Below are 13491 nucleotides of genomic sequence, written 5' to 3' on the forward strand. Positions count from 1 at the left end.
GTATGAATCAAAATACAAAATGTTGCCAGTGGCATAACACAAAATAGTAGAGACCCCTTTTCCTGCAGCATGTTAAAAGGGTCCACTTTATTTTCTCGTATCTCACATTCATTGCCCTTCAGGTGAATGTGGACCTTGAAAGGTTGGGGGGGCGCTGAAGGGGCTGGGTACCCTTGCACCACATGGGCTGCAGGAGCCCGCATAACACCCCTGCTTTATGCTACTGAGAATGACCTGCATTCCCCCATTAAAAGTCCTGCATACCACCCAAGAGATGCATAATAACGGGACGCAAAGAAACAGCGCCCCCTGCTGGGCACTTTTCGAAAGAAGGTCGATTAGACTGGGCGCCACTGTAGCTTTTCATGTAGTCTCTCTTTTATGTCTGGCGCTCTGTGATTTGTAGTCCTTCTTCTGCACTCAGACGCTCCCGCGCCGTGTCCTTCTTTTGTGTCCCCGTAGTCCTTCTTCTGTGTCCGCGCTGCTCCCCCTGGGCCTCCTGGGTAGTGTAGTCTCAGCCCGGGTGCCTCCCGCCGGAGTGATACCGCTCGGGGGCCGGAGATGAGGCTCCCTCCTCGGGCCGGGCTCCTCCGCCTGCTGCGGGCGGGCCTCGGCTCCAGGCCCGTCAGCTACGTGCAGGGTCAGAGCCCCGAGCCCCGGATCCGGGAGTATTTCTATTACATCGACCACCAGGGCCAGGTGAGCGCCGGCCTCAGAGTGACAGGTGGGCCCGACAGGCCTCTCCCCGGGTTCAAGCCTCACTGTCCCCGCTGTGGTACCCGAGACACTCCCCTTCCTGCCCGGGAGAGAGACCCCCCTGCTCCCGACATCTGCCCTCCACCTGCCCCAGGGCAGTTAATCACCCTCTCAGGCCAACTTGTCAGCCCCCTCCCCGGTCGCCCACCAACACCCGGATTAGATTTTTCCCATTTCAATCTCCATAGACGGTGAACATTAGGGTTCACCTTAGGGGGGAAACTGTGATATAAATCACTCTCAGCCAGCGAACTTTCTTGCGATAATCTTTCTTAAATTGACAGAAATTGTGACCCACGTATTACCGTCGGTTGGAATGCAAACACCTTTCAAATAGAGAAGCGTAAAACCGAAGCAAAAAATCGTTCAGCCCATTTTGCTAAATATTTGGCTGGAATCTTCTTGGTTTGAAAACAGGAAGGATGCGTGCCACGGGGTCAGACATAAATGCTCGTCATCAAGCACCTCTTTTAAGGAATGACACGCACAGTAGTACGCCAAACAGCCCCTTGCATCACTTCCCCAATCTTTATTTTCAACAAAAGCATGTCCATGCACGCCCATCTGCATTGTTATTACATGTCACATGTTAACACAGCCGAGAAGTTATTATTACCTAGATCAATGGTGTTTATTCTATTCACCTTAAGAAAATGAAAGGCTGAGTTAGCTATAAAAGATTCAACCTGTGAACTTCAGGTGCGTGCGACTGTAGAATACTGAAGTATATCTTTCAAACTCTCTCCATCTGCATGCCCAGTGTATTTACTGCAAAGATGGGCTAGGGAATTAAGTAACGTGCTGTGGAGATCTTTGTGTATCCAGCTACCTTTCTTTTCATACTGCCATGAAAACAGCTGTGAAGCAATTGCTGAGAAATCTGTGTGCAATCTTCCCTTTACAGGTTTGAGTAGTCATAGAATATCTTAGAAGGTTATTGTGACCTCTGCAGATAACTGCGTTTAACCTGTGGGTCACATGCTGGATTTTTAATAACACAGCACAGACGATTGCAGAATTTTTAAGAGCTCCTTGCGCCGCCTACAGGTTACCATGAGGGACTAGATGCCTGCTGCAAACACCTGATTATAACGAGCAAGGCATATTTTTGAATGAATCCTTAAAAAGCTGACACAGAGGTCAATTGTTTGGAATTAATTGAAATTATTACCATTAAGTTGGGTAGTAGTTAATGCCTAAAACTACGCACCACAGCAATTACGTACTATTTTTAAAAAGTGGCTAATAACACTTCATTCGAAACTAATGCTTTTTATAAGCACATTGAATAGAAGGTGATGTTATTATCCAGCTTCACTCACCAAGCCATCCAATTGCGCATGTTTTGTGCTATACAAATATCCACTTTTAATCTTATTATCTATACAGAAGAACTTGCACACAGATGCCATGTTACATTACACTTCTAATGTTGATTAGGCATGTAATGTTTAATACGAAGACAGGATATCTTAAAGAAATCAACTGCTGCTGTTTACCCATGTAAGTCGGGTAACATACACATATTTTCCTACGAAATCCTTTGCATTGTTTTATTATAATTTACTTACAATTCTTACACTACATATACGCAGGATAAAAGATGTGCTACTACATAAAATTCTGTGTTCTCTTTAAAACCAGAAAAATAATAAATACCTGATTAAACTTTTAAAATCTTTGCAAGCAAAGTAGATTATTCTTAGTGTGATTACCCTGATTGCCTTTGTTTAGTATCCGCTAAGTCTGTAAGCCATTGTTCTTAGTCTTTCAGAGGATTTTAAAGGGGACTTATCCACGGTTCAGTCTCGGTGTGTCTGGTACCTCTAAACCCCTGTAGGGGTTTTCTTAGGCATTCAAAGTGCTTACGGGAGGCTTTCATCATCTGTCCAACATTTGTGTACTGTTAACACTGTTGAATATTATACCTATGTATTTACTGAATCAAGCAAATTCCATTGGATTGCTGCTAGTAAGTCCAGTCCAGGGCCTTCTTGTACGTTTCAAAACCATCAGTTTTAGAAAAGTTTGGTAGGCTAATAAAAAATTCAGGACAGCAACAATTTAGATATAAAATGGATTCTATCCTATATTTTTAGAATCTGGGGTGCGCCGTAAGGTTGGGCGGGTTCTTCCAGTTGACTATATACTCAATAATTGGGTGGGCTATGAATCTTGTACACAATATTTGATTTCTATAATCAGTTGGTATGTGTAGCGTGCGCTCTGTTAGCTCTAGGGGTCTCTGGGCGTATGTGCTGTGTCTCTGTCGAAAAGCCAGGTCTTGAGCTTTTTCCAGAACTCTCTCAGGCAGGGTGCTGTTCAGAGGTGGAAGGGTAGGGAGTTCTATGTCTTGGCGGTGATGTAGGATTGTAGGAGAAGAAGCAGCCTCTGGTGCATCTGTGTTGGATGCGCGGGGTGCGAGGGCGAGTGAGGTGGTGCTCAGGTGTCTTCAGGGCAGGTGGAAGTTCAGTCAGTGGTTGATGTAAGATGATCCTTGATTGTGAAGTGCTTTGAAGGCGTGCATGAGGATTTTGAACTACCATCTCTTCTGGATGGGGAGCCAGTGGAGGTCTCTGAGGTGGGGGCTGATGTGAGTCCGTTTGGGGAGGTCCAGGGTGAGTCTGGCTGTGATGTTCTGTATGGTCTTGAGTCTTTTGAGCAGTTGGGTGGAGAGTCTGGTGTAGACAGTGTTTCAGTAGTCTAGGCAGCTGGAGACAAGGGCCTGTGTGATGGTCTTTCTGATGTTGATGGGGATCCATCTGAAGATTTTGCGGAGCTTGTGGAGGGTGTGGAAGCATGAGGAGGCAACTGCGTTGATTTACTGTTTGATTGTCAGTTGGCTGTTGAGGATGATACTGAGGTTGCACATGTGGTCTATTGGTGATGGCGTAGGTCTGAGTTCTGCTGGCCACCAGCAGTGGTCTCAGATGGAGGAGTTCTTACTGAAGATCAATACTCCTGTTTTGTCAGAGTTAAGCTTGAGGCAGCTGCCTCTCATCCATTTGGTTACGTTTGCTATGGCACTGCGGAAGTTGGTTTTGGCATTGGTAGAGTCCTCGATGAGAGACAAGATGAGTTAAGTGTTGTCAGCATAGGAGATTATGTTGAGGCTGTGGGATCTGACATGTTTGCAAGCTGGGTCATCTAAATGTTGAACAGGGTGGGGCTGAGGGAGGCTCCTTGGGGTATGCCTCTGGTGATGTCCTTGGATGCAGAGGAAAAGGGAGGCAGCCGAATGATCTGTGTGCGTCCTGAGAGAAAAGAGGTGATCCATTTGAGGGTGTTTTGCTGTATGCCGATGGTGTGGAGTCTGTCGATGAGGGTGTGGTGGGAGATGGTGTCAAACGCAGCTGAGAGGTCAAAGAGGATCAGAGGCAGAGTTTCTCCGTGGTCGAGGAGAGCTCTGATGTTGTCTGTGGTGGCGATTAGCGTGATCTCGGTGCTGTGGTTGGCACAGAATCCGATTGTGATGTGTTGGGAAGTTGGTTGAGTTCTGGGTATTCAGTGAGTTGTTTGTTAATGGCTTTCTTGAGTACTTCGGCTGGGGAAGGGAGTAGGGAGATCGGTCTGTAGTTTTTGAGGTCGCTGGGGTTGGCCGAGGGCTTTTTCAGGAGGGGTCTGACCGCCAAGTTTTTCTGTTCATCTGGGAAGGCTGCTATGGAGATAGAGGTGTTGAGGATGTTGGTGAGTTCGTGCTGATAGGGTTGGTGCCAAGGATGAAGAGGTGGCTCTGCTTAATACCCCTTTTAGATACTGTGGCATTTGGTTTCCTGCATACAATTTTAGAATTAGTTTGAAATAGCAGTTGATTCTAATTTTTCTATGTCAGTCTTCTTAAAAGTGCCAGTCCTTGCTTTTAAAAGATATTTTTTATGACTGGGCAAGAGAAGGAGCACCTTACTAAGTTATCCTAAATCACTATCATGGCTAAGTATGAGGATCAGGGTTTGACCTCCTTGTTAAAAATATCTTGTAAAGCCATCTTAATTGTATCTGTTTTTGCACGAGTAACTAATAATATTTATGAATGATGCTTTATGTTGTAGGTCCTGTCCATCAAGCCATACCCCAGGCATATCTTGGATCTTCGAGTATACTTTTGTAAATGAAAGTAAATGTGGTACACTGAAGTTTATCTAACACTAGTGAGGGCTTTGCATGATGGGCTTACAGGTAACAGCTTTGCTCTTATAGCTTCCGCCGTGGGACCATGTATTTGTGTATTTAGTCAGAGAGTTGTATTTCGGTGTATGCACCATGTTTAACTGGCCAAACCTTCAATATTGCTTAGATTTGTCCTTGTTCTTCCCAAAAGTTATTGCCTTAGTTTTGTTTACATTGGCCTTTAACGTATTGGTTAAATTATGTTTGTTCAACTTATCTGGTACACACTGCATACCAATTTTTCTCTGATCAAGGGTGACCAAATCGTCTGCATATTGGGTAATTTGCAGCCTGTGAGACCCAGTCCTAAGTAGAAATGTGTTCACTCTTGTCAGTGCCCTGCCAAGACTTTATTACGTTTTCTTATAGTACATATGCAACAATCCATTAGGACATCCTATTGAACAGTTAATTATCTGTAATAATGGATTCTGTTTCATAAACATTACAATTCTTCAACGTTTTAAGTTTACCCCTACAGTTCCACTCCACAACTCATAGTTGAATTTATCAACTATGTTATTGCTAATAAATCAGATACAGAGCATTGGAAAAATCAGGCTGTGATGACAACTTTGTTGTCAGGTAACCATTATTTCCCTCCATTGCACATCTTTATAACATATTAGAAGTGTATAGTCTGTTGGTAATTAAATAGATGTAGGGCTCTCAAATTAATGGGTCATAACACCTTTAGGACACCTTGTGATAGAAATTCCAGCAGTGGTCCCCTTATAGGCTCAAAGTTCTCAGAAAGAGCATTTAAAAGTCACTTCCTCGCTAGGATGTTCTACAGGCACTCGTACTCCAAGGATAAGGATGGTGGTCTTTCTTCCACATGAAGATCTTGCCTGTTTTTGTTTGATATTTAAGTGCATTGATGTGAAGATGCAGCTGCACAAATGACTTGTCAGTAGGCAAGGATATCCAAAAATCGTTTTCATAGCAGCCAAAATGTCGGTTCCATATGGCTTGATCTGTGGACATTCCTACCAAATGTGTCTGAAATCTCCCATCCCACTACATTCTCTCCAGCAGAGTACACGTGTCGCAATATTATTTATGGAGTATAGCCAGTCTCAAATACCAGTTCTACTCTACCTGCTATTCTGTGAGAACATTTAGGCATCTCTCTCCAAAAGAATTTCCTTTTCATTGTCTTTCCCTAGGACCACACTCCAATGACCCATATATGGAAGATATATCAGGGCGAGATATAACAAAGAATGTTGAAGATCATAGTAATTCGTCCTTTAATGTCACATGCATGTTTCATATATTCTTCAAGTACTTTTAGGTCTCGGGTAATAGCTGCCCTGAAGCTCGGGTGCTATACCAAATACTAAGTTGTGTTTAGTGAAACCACTCATTTTCTTCCAGGTGAAATTTATTTTTGCATGATTCAAATAAGAAAGTGTCATGCTCCGAAAACAGTTTCTAAATAAACAATTCTTTTGCTTCCACTTACCAAGAGTGCCAGGGTGTAAAAGCAAGACGATAGTGGATAGGGATAGGCCTATGTGGTGAGGGAAAAAGTGGCAGTAGAGAAGTGTCTTATGAGAGTGTCCCGGACTTCAAGCGTAGTATTAATGTGATTTCATAAGTAAGCGTTTAGTGGTCTATGTGGAGAGGGAAAAGTGACTGTAGAGAAGTGTCTTATGAGCGTAATCCCTATTTCAAGCATAGTAATAATGTGTGTATATGTCTAAGGGTTTAGTGGTCTTGTGCTTTAGGGTTCCAAATCAAGTTCCAAACTTTTCTCCCTGCAGTCACTTTGGCTATACATATCCAGCGTTTGTCAGATGCCCTACGAGTTGAGTTTGCAGTAGCATAAACTTGGGAGGCCCCACGGTAATGCCCCAAATCCGGAAGAGCAGGACCACCTTTTGAATTGGGTGGATATAACAATTTGTGAGTCTCATTCCAAGTCTGTGCCAGACAAACTATGATCTCATGGACTTGAGTTCCACAAAGAATGCCTTGTGACTCGTGAGTGAAAGCACCTGAAACAAATGTCGGACCCGCCTTAATTTGGGTGGTGTTAATCCCCCTTCAACCACAAAAGGAAGAGAGGGGTCTTGTGGCAGAGATCTCCCCCTAGAGGAGACAATACTTGTCGATAGTTAGCTTTACATAGGTTCTCTTAGTTTGGAATAGTATGAATGCCAAGGCATTTAATAGATTTGCTCATCAACTTCAAGGGTGTTTTGAAGGCTAGGACATTCAGTTACTCCTGTGATAGGGTAAGGTTGACATTTTTTTTTTTTTGGTGTTTATTTACAAGCTGCCTCCTCAAAGCCCCCTCCCTGATTGGCGCTGCAACTGTTTTAAAGATGGCTAGGGATGTCAGCGAGGGCAATGCATCATCAGCAAATACTGTAATTTCTATGTTCATCTTGGCCAAAGGGGGTGCTCTTTCCATCCAATGTAATACTCACTTTAAAAGGCTTGATGCTAAGGGCAGAGCGAAGATCGTGCAAACCTGACTTGTCCCCCGAGGGTCCAAGTTCACAACAGCCTATAATTCACACTGATTGTTGATGTAGGTGTTTGGTATCCTATTAAACACACCAAAATTCCTGGGTCTCGATCATAAGATGAATGGTGTTTGTGCATAGCATAACCCAGCTAAGAAAAAGTATTCCTTTAAAAGGACAGTTTCCCTTACTCACCAAAGGTGGCATGCTTCGTCATAGGGAACCTCCTCACATCGGGATGCCTAATCACGGTGCGGGCTACAACCACCTCACTGAGAGGGGGAGCACAACGAATGTTTTCTAGAGGTATGACAGATATCCTATGAAGAGCTATGGGTAAGAGGGTAAGCAGAGCGTGAGGAAAAAAGAAAAAAGTGTAGTGATTAAAACTTGCTCGAGGGGCTGCAAGCAACTTCCATCCCTGGGTCAAGATTAAAAACAGGGCGCTGCAGGAAAGTTTAAACCTGCTAAAGTGTGTCGACAGAGAAGGTAAACATGTTTCAGCCTATGACCCTCAAGAGAAGTGTCACAGCATTCATCAGGACCTATAATGATAGTGCTTCTGCTCAATACATGCGCTCAAAACAAAATAGAAAATGTTGATACAAAACTGTCCAGTGGTCCTCTGAAGGTTCAAGCGAGGAATCCACTGGCAGACACTCGCAGTCGTCGGGTCTGTTGCTTCAACTAAGTCCCTGGCGAGGAGCTCAGGGTACTGTCTCTCCTTTCAACAGCTTGAGTCCGGCCGCTTTTATCGGCAGGTGTAAGGATAGTCTTCTCACCTGGCGATGGAAGCGGTCATACCTCTAGAAATCATCCGTAGTGCTCCCCCTCTCAGTGAGGTGGTTGTAGCCCGCACCTTGACACACTTGGCATCTAGGTTCCATAGTGCAATGTTTCAGTAGAAGGCACAATGAGTAGCGTTGTTGTCCTGGTTTTAGAATTATGGAAATGTGAGCTTCACTCATTGTGTGGGTGACTCTCCTGTTTTGAACTATGAAATTAAAAAGCTCCATGAACTGTGGTATCGGCGAGGGATCTCTTTGAAGGAGTGTACACTCTGTGTTTCTTAGCTTTATTAGGTTTGCTACTGCATCAATACATTTGCCCGCATGGCTGACTTGAAAGTGTCTTATGTACACGCTATAACAGTGTCTTCTGGGGGATTGTAATTTTCCAAGAATGTGTTTTTTAGTTCTGTTTTCAATACCGGCTCTTAGAGTATCACAGGATGAAATATCCCCCTCTAGGTAGTGATCTAATGTCCTCCGACAGGGAGATCTTTATTGGGGAGTGGTCTGGAACTATTATAGGATCTATTTTAGTTTCCAACATTAGGGGTGTGAGGGTGTAACTTGCAAGAGAGTAGTCGATTCTGAAGTATGTTCTGTGAGTGCATTAAAAGGAGTAGTCTACTTCATTCATATATTGTTCCCTTCCAAGTTTGTGCAAACCTATATCATTCAACAGAAGTTTTAATTTTATTTAAAAAAACTCCTTAGGTATGTAATGCATTCCCCTATCCAGGGTTGAGTCTCACACTGAATTTAAATCTCCTGTGATTATTACATCACATTATGCAATATTTCCTAGTGTGTTGAGAATGCTACACGAAGGGCATCTTGTCCTGTGTTTAGGGCATATTTTGTAGCCATATGTGATCTTCCTGCCTTGTAGAAAACCTGTGACGATAACATATCTGTCCCCATTAGCTGTTTTGTAGGCAATGGGTTTGAATGGAATGGGTTTGAATGGAATGGGTTAGAAGCCAAAAGAGCTATGCAAGGATAATGCCGGATGGGGCTATATCTTGATATTTAATGCACAGGATTAGAAAGGAGATCATCACTTTATTTCTTTACTGCTAGAACAACAGTCTCCTTTACTTTGAAGCTGTATAGCTTACCAAGCACACTCTGAGTTTCCCTATTACTCCTTTCAATAAGGGACACACTCTGTGCCATTTTATGTGTGTATATTTTATTGGTTGTCACCTAGAACAGAGGTAAAGAGACCATGTTGAAAAGGATTGCAGGTCTGTCCCCTCTGCTCCCCCAGTCAGTTTTTTGACACCAATATTATTGTGTTTAAACCTGTTTTCCAAGTCTTCACATTTTAAGGTTTGCACATTTCATTCAGGCTTTCAGTAGGGTTGTATCCTTTTTCAAGTTTGTTAACCCTCGATTTTGGTTTAGTCCTCTTCTGGCACCCGGCACTAGCTTTGTTTATCTTTACAATACCAATGTGGGGTTGGGCGAGTGAGGTGGTATCGCTCCAGAGGAGTTATTTAAACTGTGCTCAAAGAGATTTCAAGAAGAGCGGGTCCCATTTGCCAGCTCATTATCCCTTCTTCCTGTTCTATTTCTTCCTGCGTTGTTTTCTCTGCGGGAGTGTCTTGCGCAGGAATGCAGGCAGTAACTCCACTCTGGTCAACACCCTCCAACCCAAGTCTTGATGGCCAGTGTTTGTGAAGCTTAGCAGATGTTGTGGGTTTGTTCAGGTCACTGATGCAAAGATCGGTTATTAAAGCTAGTCACTAGGGGCCATATGTATCAAAGGGTTTTACCCATTCTCTTTCTAAAGGAAAATGTTTTAGTACATTTGGCCCAATTTGCAGTATGAGTTGTAACTTTGTTACTTTGAGTTATAGCTCTTCAATTACCCAGTTTAAGGTGCTAATTCATTATTCATTCATTCTTCCTTCCTTCCTTCCTTCCCCGTGGATGCTGCCTCTGATAGTCCGGTGGCCAGTTCGGGCTGCTGTCTATTTCTCATTGCTTACCCTCCCGCTGTCAATCGCTGTGTGGCTGGCGGTCAGTAGGTCCTGCCAACACCCTGAGTGCACTACACGCCCAAACAGATTTTCCCTGGACTAGGCCCCATTTTCTTGTGTTCTAGACAGGAATCCACGATCTTTGTTGGACCACACACCATGCTGGGGTGCTTCAACAGAACAAATCACCAGTTTCTCGCTACATTATTGGCATTCAGACGACTCAGCCATTGCAGTCTCTCATCGGTTGTATGCTTTTTGTTCAGATGCAAATGCCTTGAGACATTTTCTCCATAGAAGGTACATTTTTAATTTAGGCCTGGGTGAAAGCCCAGCGAGTTACATTTGCATTGCCATCTTGTCCCCTCCTTTTCATTTCATAATGAGCATGTAAAACTTTCATAACGTTTTCTTTTAAGTTGTGCGCCTATCAAGTGATGCAATTAAAGAGGGGACTTCATGCCGTTTTGTTTTATCAATCACACCTGTTTTGCAATGTAAAGCATTTCTGAAGTCCCCACGTAAAGCCTTAAATCTGGAAGAAAGAGCTCAAATCCGGCACACCAGTTTCACCACTGTAAATTTGGCTACTCTTGCATCGATCTGGACATGTGGCAACCCTAAGAAGGCATGAGCCTCTCAACCCCCAACGACTGATCCCAGAGAACCCACAACCCATCCAATCCCTCAGCCACTACCACAGCTGTCTTGTCTTTGGTGAGCATTATTGAAAGAGCGTTACCAGGTTTGGGAGATGTATGTTTGCTCTCCAGTGATGGTCCTTGACAAGAGCCATAGGTGCTGAGGCACTCCTTCAGCCAGTCCTGGCTCTTTAGCCAAAAGCAAGATATATACTGGGAAAGTACCTGCAGCTGGGATGTTTAACTGTCAGGCTGGAGCTGATCCATGTCATAGTTTCAAGATATCCACATAAATTAAAGATAATACAATGAATCTACTCTGAATTGCTCTACACAGTACCTTGGAAATCTAACCAGGCCACTTACCTCATAAATCTGTGTTGGTTACCCGTAACTTACATTGTTAAAACTGTACCTATTAGTTGGTATATTGCATGCTGCATCAAGTTTAAACTTATTGACACTGTGTCAGAACCCTTTTCAGATGTCAGCCAAATCAAACTGCTGACCCACTCACACAAGGCTCTACACAACCAAGAGCCAACCCACCTGCATCAACCATCTCCTGAGCTTCTAGCAATTGTCCAGAACACTACACTCTGCCTCCCTTTCACTTGCTCACACTCCCCACATCCACCAAAGCAGAAGTGGAGGACATTCCTTTTCCGTCACTGCAAAAACCTGAACAGCGTTCCCAGGCAGCTCCGGACCATCACCTCACTTCAGTAATTTTGAAGGGCCTTCAAGACCTGGACGTTCAAATGAACCTCCTGGGACCTGCAAGCGCCTGGATACCCTTTTGGGTAATTTAGCAGCGCTATATAAATCCTGATTGATCAATTGATTGAGAGTGCCACAGGGTACGAAGTGGTGGTTGAGGCCTTTTACTCCCGATGTCCCGAGGCCTGACCTGCTATAGATTCTTATCGACTGGGCCAAGTACCCCTTCTGCACTTGACTTTCAGTGGTAGCTGTGGGCGAGCAGTCAAAGGCTCCCTCGGGTTGGGGAGTGTAGATACAGGTTAGTGAGCACGACTCCTAACTCAAAGTGCACTCCGCAATGTCAGTAAATCAATGTCCAGTCAAATACTTGTTTTTTTAAATAATAAAACTATGCATTCTAAGGAGTATTACAACATTCATAAGCAATAACACAATCCTCTTGAGGTCTGGGCTCTAGTGTTTAGCTGGCAAGTCCCTGTCCTACCCTCTTCCTCGTAATGTGGTCAGGGTTTTCCCCATTCACTGGTGGGCACATCCAGGGAATGCTCACTAGTAGCCTTCACTCAAGAGTCCACTCTGACTTTCACAAAACAGGCAAAAGTATAAGTGGTGCCGCAGCACCTTTAGCAGAAAGTCCCTGGGGCCCGGCAGGCCCGTACTGTATCTTACCAGCTCCAGCAGCCCAGAAGCGATCAGCATCTCAGTGGGATGCAATGGCCCGAGGCACTCACAGTGCTCCAGTCCTGCTCGGTGATGTCGGTCTGCACGTGGGACACTCAGCAGCAGACACAGTCTGTCCCTGAGCTGCAGGACCCGTTCTAACAGCGATCGGAGAAGCTCTTGGCTTCAGTTGGCTCGGTAAGTTCAGCACTTCAAAAACTAGGGGGTTGTTTGATCTTGGTGCTCCCTTTCTGGTCTCAGAGACGAAGCAATGTCCTCTTGGCGTCCTCTGAAGTCCATGGGACAGGTCTTGGTGATTTTTCTGGACCTGCAAGTCACAGCTTCAGTTTTCCAGGCAACGCCCCAAACTTCACTGTCCCTGGTATCTGCAGCCGCTTCTGGCATACGGAGACACCCCTAAGGCAACACCCCGACCGCATGGGACGACTCCTGGTGGCCCACGGCCCTTGGCACCGCACCGACCCCCTCAGACCACGCCCGCAACCTCGGCTTCATCTTGGACCCTCTTCTCACCATGACCAAACAAGTCAACGCTGTGTCCTCCTCCTGCTTCCTCACCCTCCGCATGCTCCGCAAGATCTTCCGCTGGATCCCCACCGACACCAGAAAAACCGTGACCCACGCCCTAGTCACTAGCCGCCTGGACTACGGCAACACCCTTTATGCTGGGACCACCGCAAAACTCCAAAAACGTCTGCAACGTATCCAAAACGCCTCCGCCCGCCTCATCCTCGACGTACCCCGCAACAGCCACATCTCCGCACACCTTAGACACCTGCATTGGCTCCCAGTCAGCAAAAGGATCACCTTCCGACTTCTCACCCACGCACACAAAGCCCTCCACGACAAGGGACCTGAATACCTCAACCGACGCCTCAGCTTCTACGCCCCCACCCGTCTCCTCCGTTCCACCGGCCTTGCGCTCGCTACCGTTCCTCGCATCCACCGCTCCACGGCGGGTGGGAGGTCTTTCTCCTACCTGGCAGCCAAGACCTGGAACACCCTCCCCACCAGCCTCAGGACCACCCAGGACCACTCCGCATTCCGGAGACTCCTCAAGACCTGGCTCTTCGAGCAGCAGTAACCCCCTTCCCCCTAGCGCCTTGAGACCCGCACGGGTGAGTAGCGCGCTTTATAAATGTTAATGATTTGATTTGATTTAAGGCCCGCACAAGTCTTGGCACTTTGTCGGCAGCAATTACTTCCACCGTGGCACGTCCTTCCATATGGGGTCACTGTAGCGAGGTGGTACAGGTTTCATACTCATGCACGG

The 13491-nt window shown here is 45.4% G+C and overlaps 1 protein-coding gene across 2 annotated transcripts in view; it reads left to right on the plus strand.

Annotated features, from left to right (window-relative positions):
- Positions 1–13491, plus strand: part of C2_2H8orf82 (chromosome 2_2 C8orf82 homolog) — a 134526-nt gene that overhangs the window by 839 nt on the left and 120196 nt on the right. Inside the window, exon 1 of one of the 2 annotated variants that reach the window (XM_069220915.1) lies at positions 493–699. The exons of the other annotated variant lie outside the window; for it this stretch is intronic. Within the exon in view, the coding sequence (XP_069077016.1) occupies positions 562–699 (138 nt within the window). The 5' untranslated portion in view covers positions 493–561. Of the gene's footprint in view, positions 1–492; positions 700–13491 lie in introns of those variants that run through there. 2 annotated transcript variants of the gene reach the window in all.

This window comes from Pleurodeles waltl, chromosome 2_2, assembly GCF_031143425.1.
Source record: "Pleurodeles waltl isolate 20211129_DDA chromosome 2_2, aPleWal1.hap1.20221129, whole genome shotgun sequence".
In the NCBI taxonomy this organism is placed as follows: Eukaryota; Metazoa; Chordata; class Amphibia; order Caudata; family Salamandridae; genus Pleurodeles; species Pleurodeles waltl.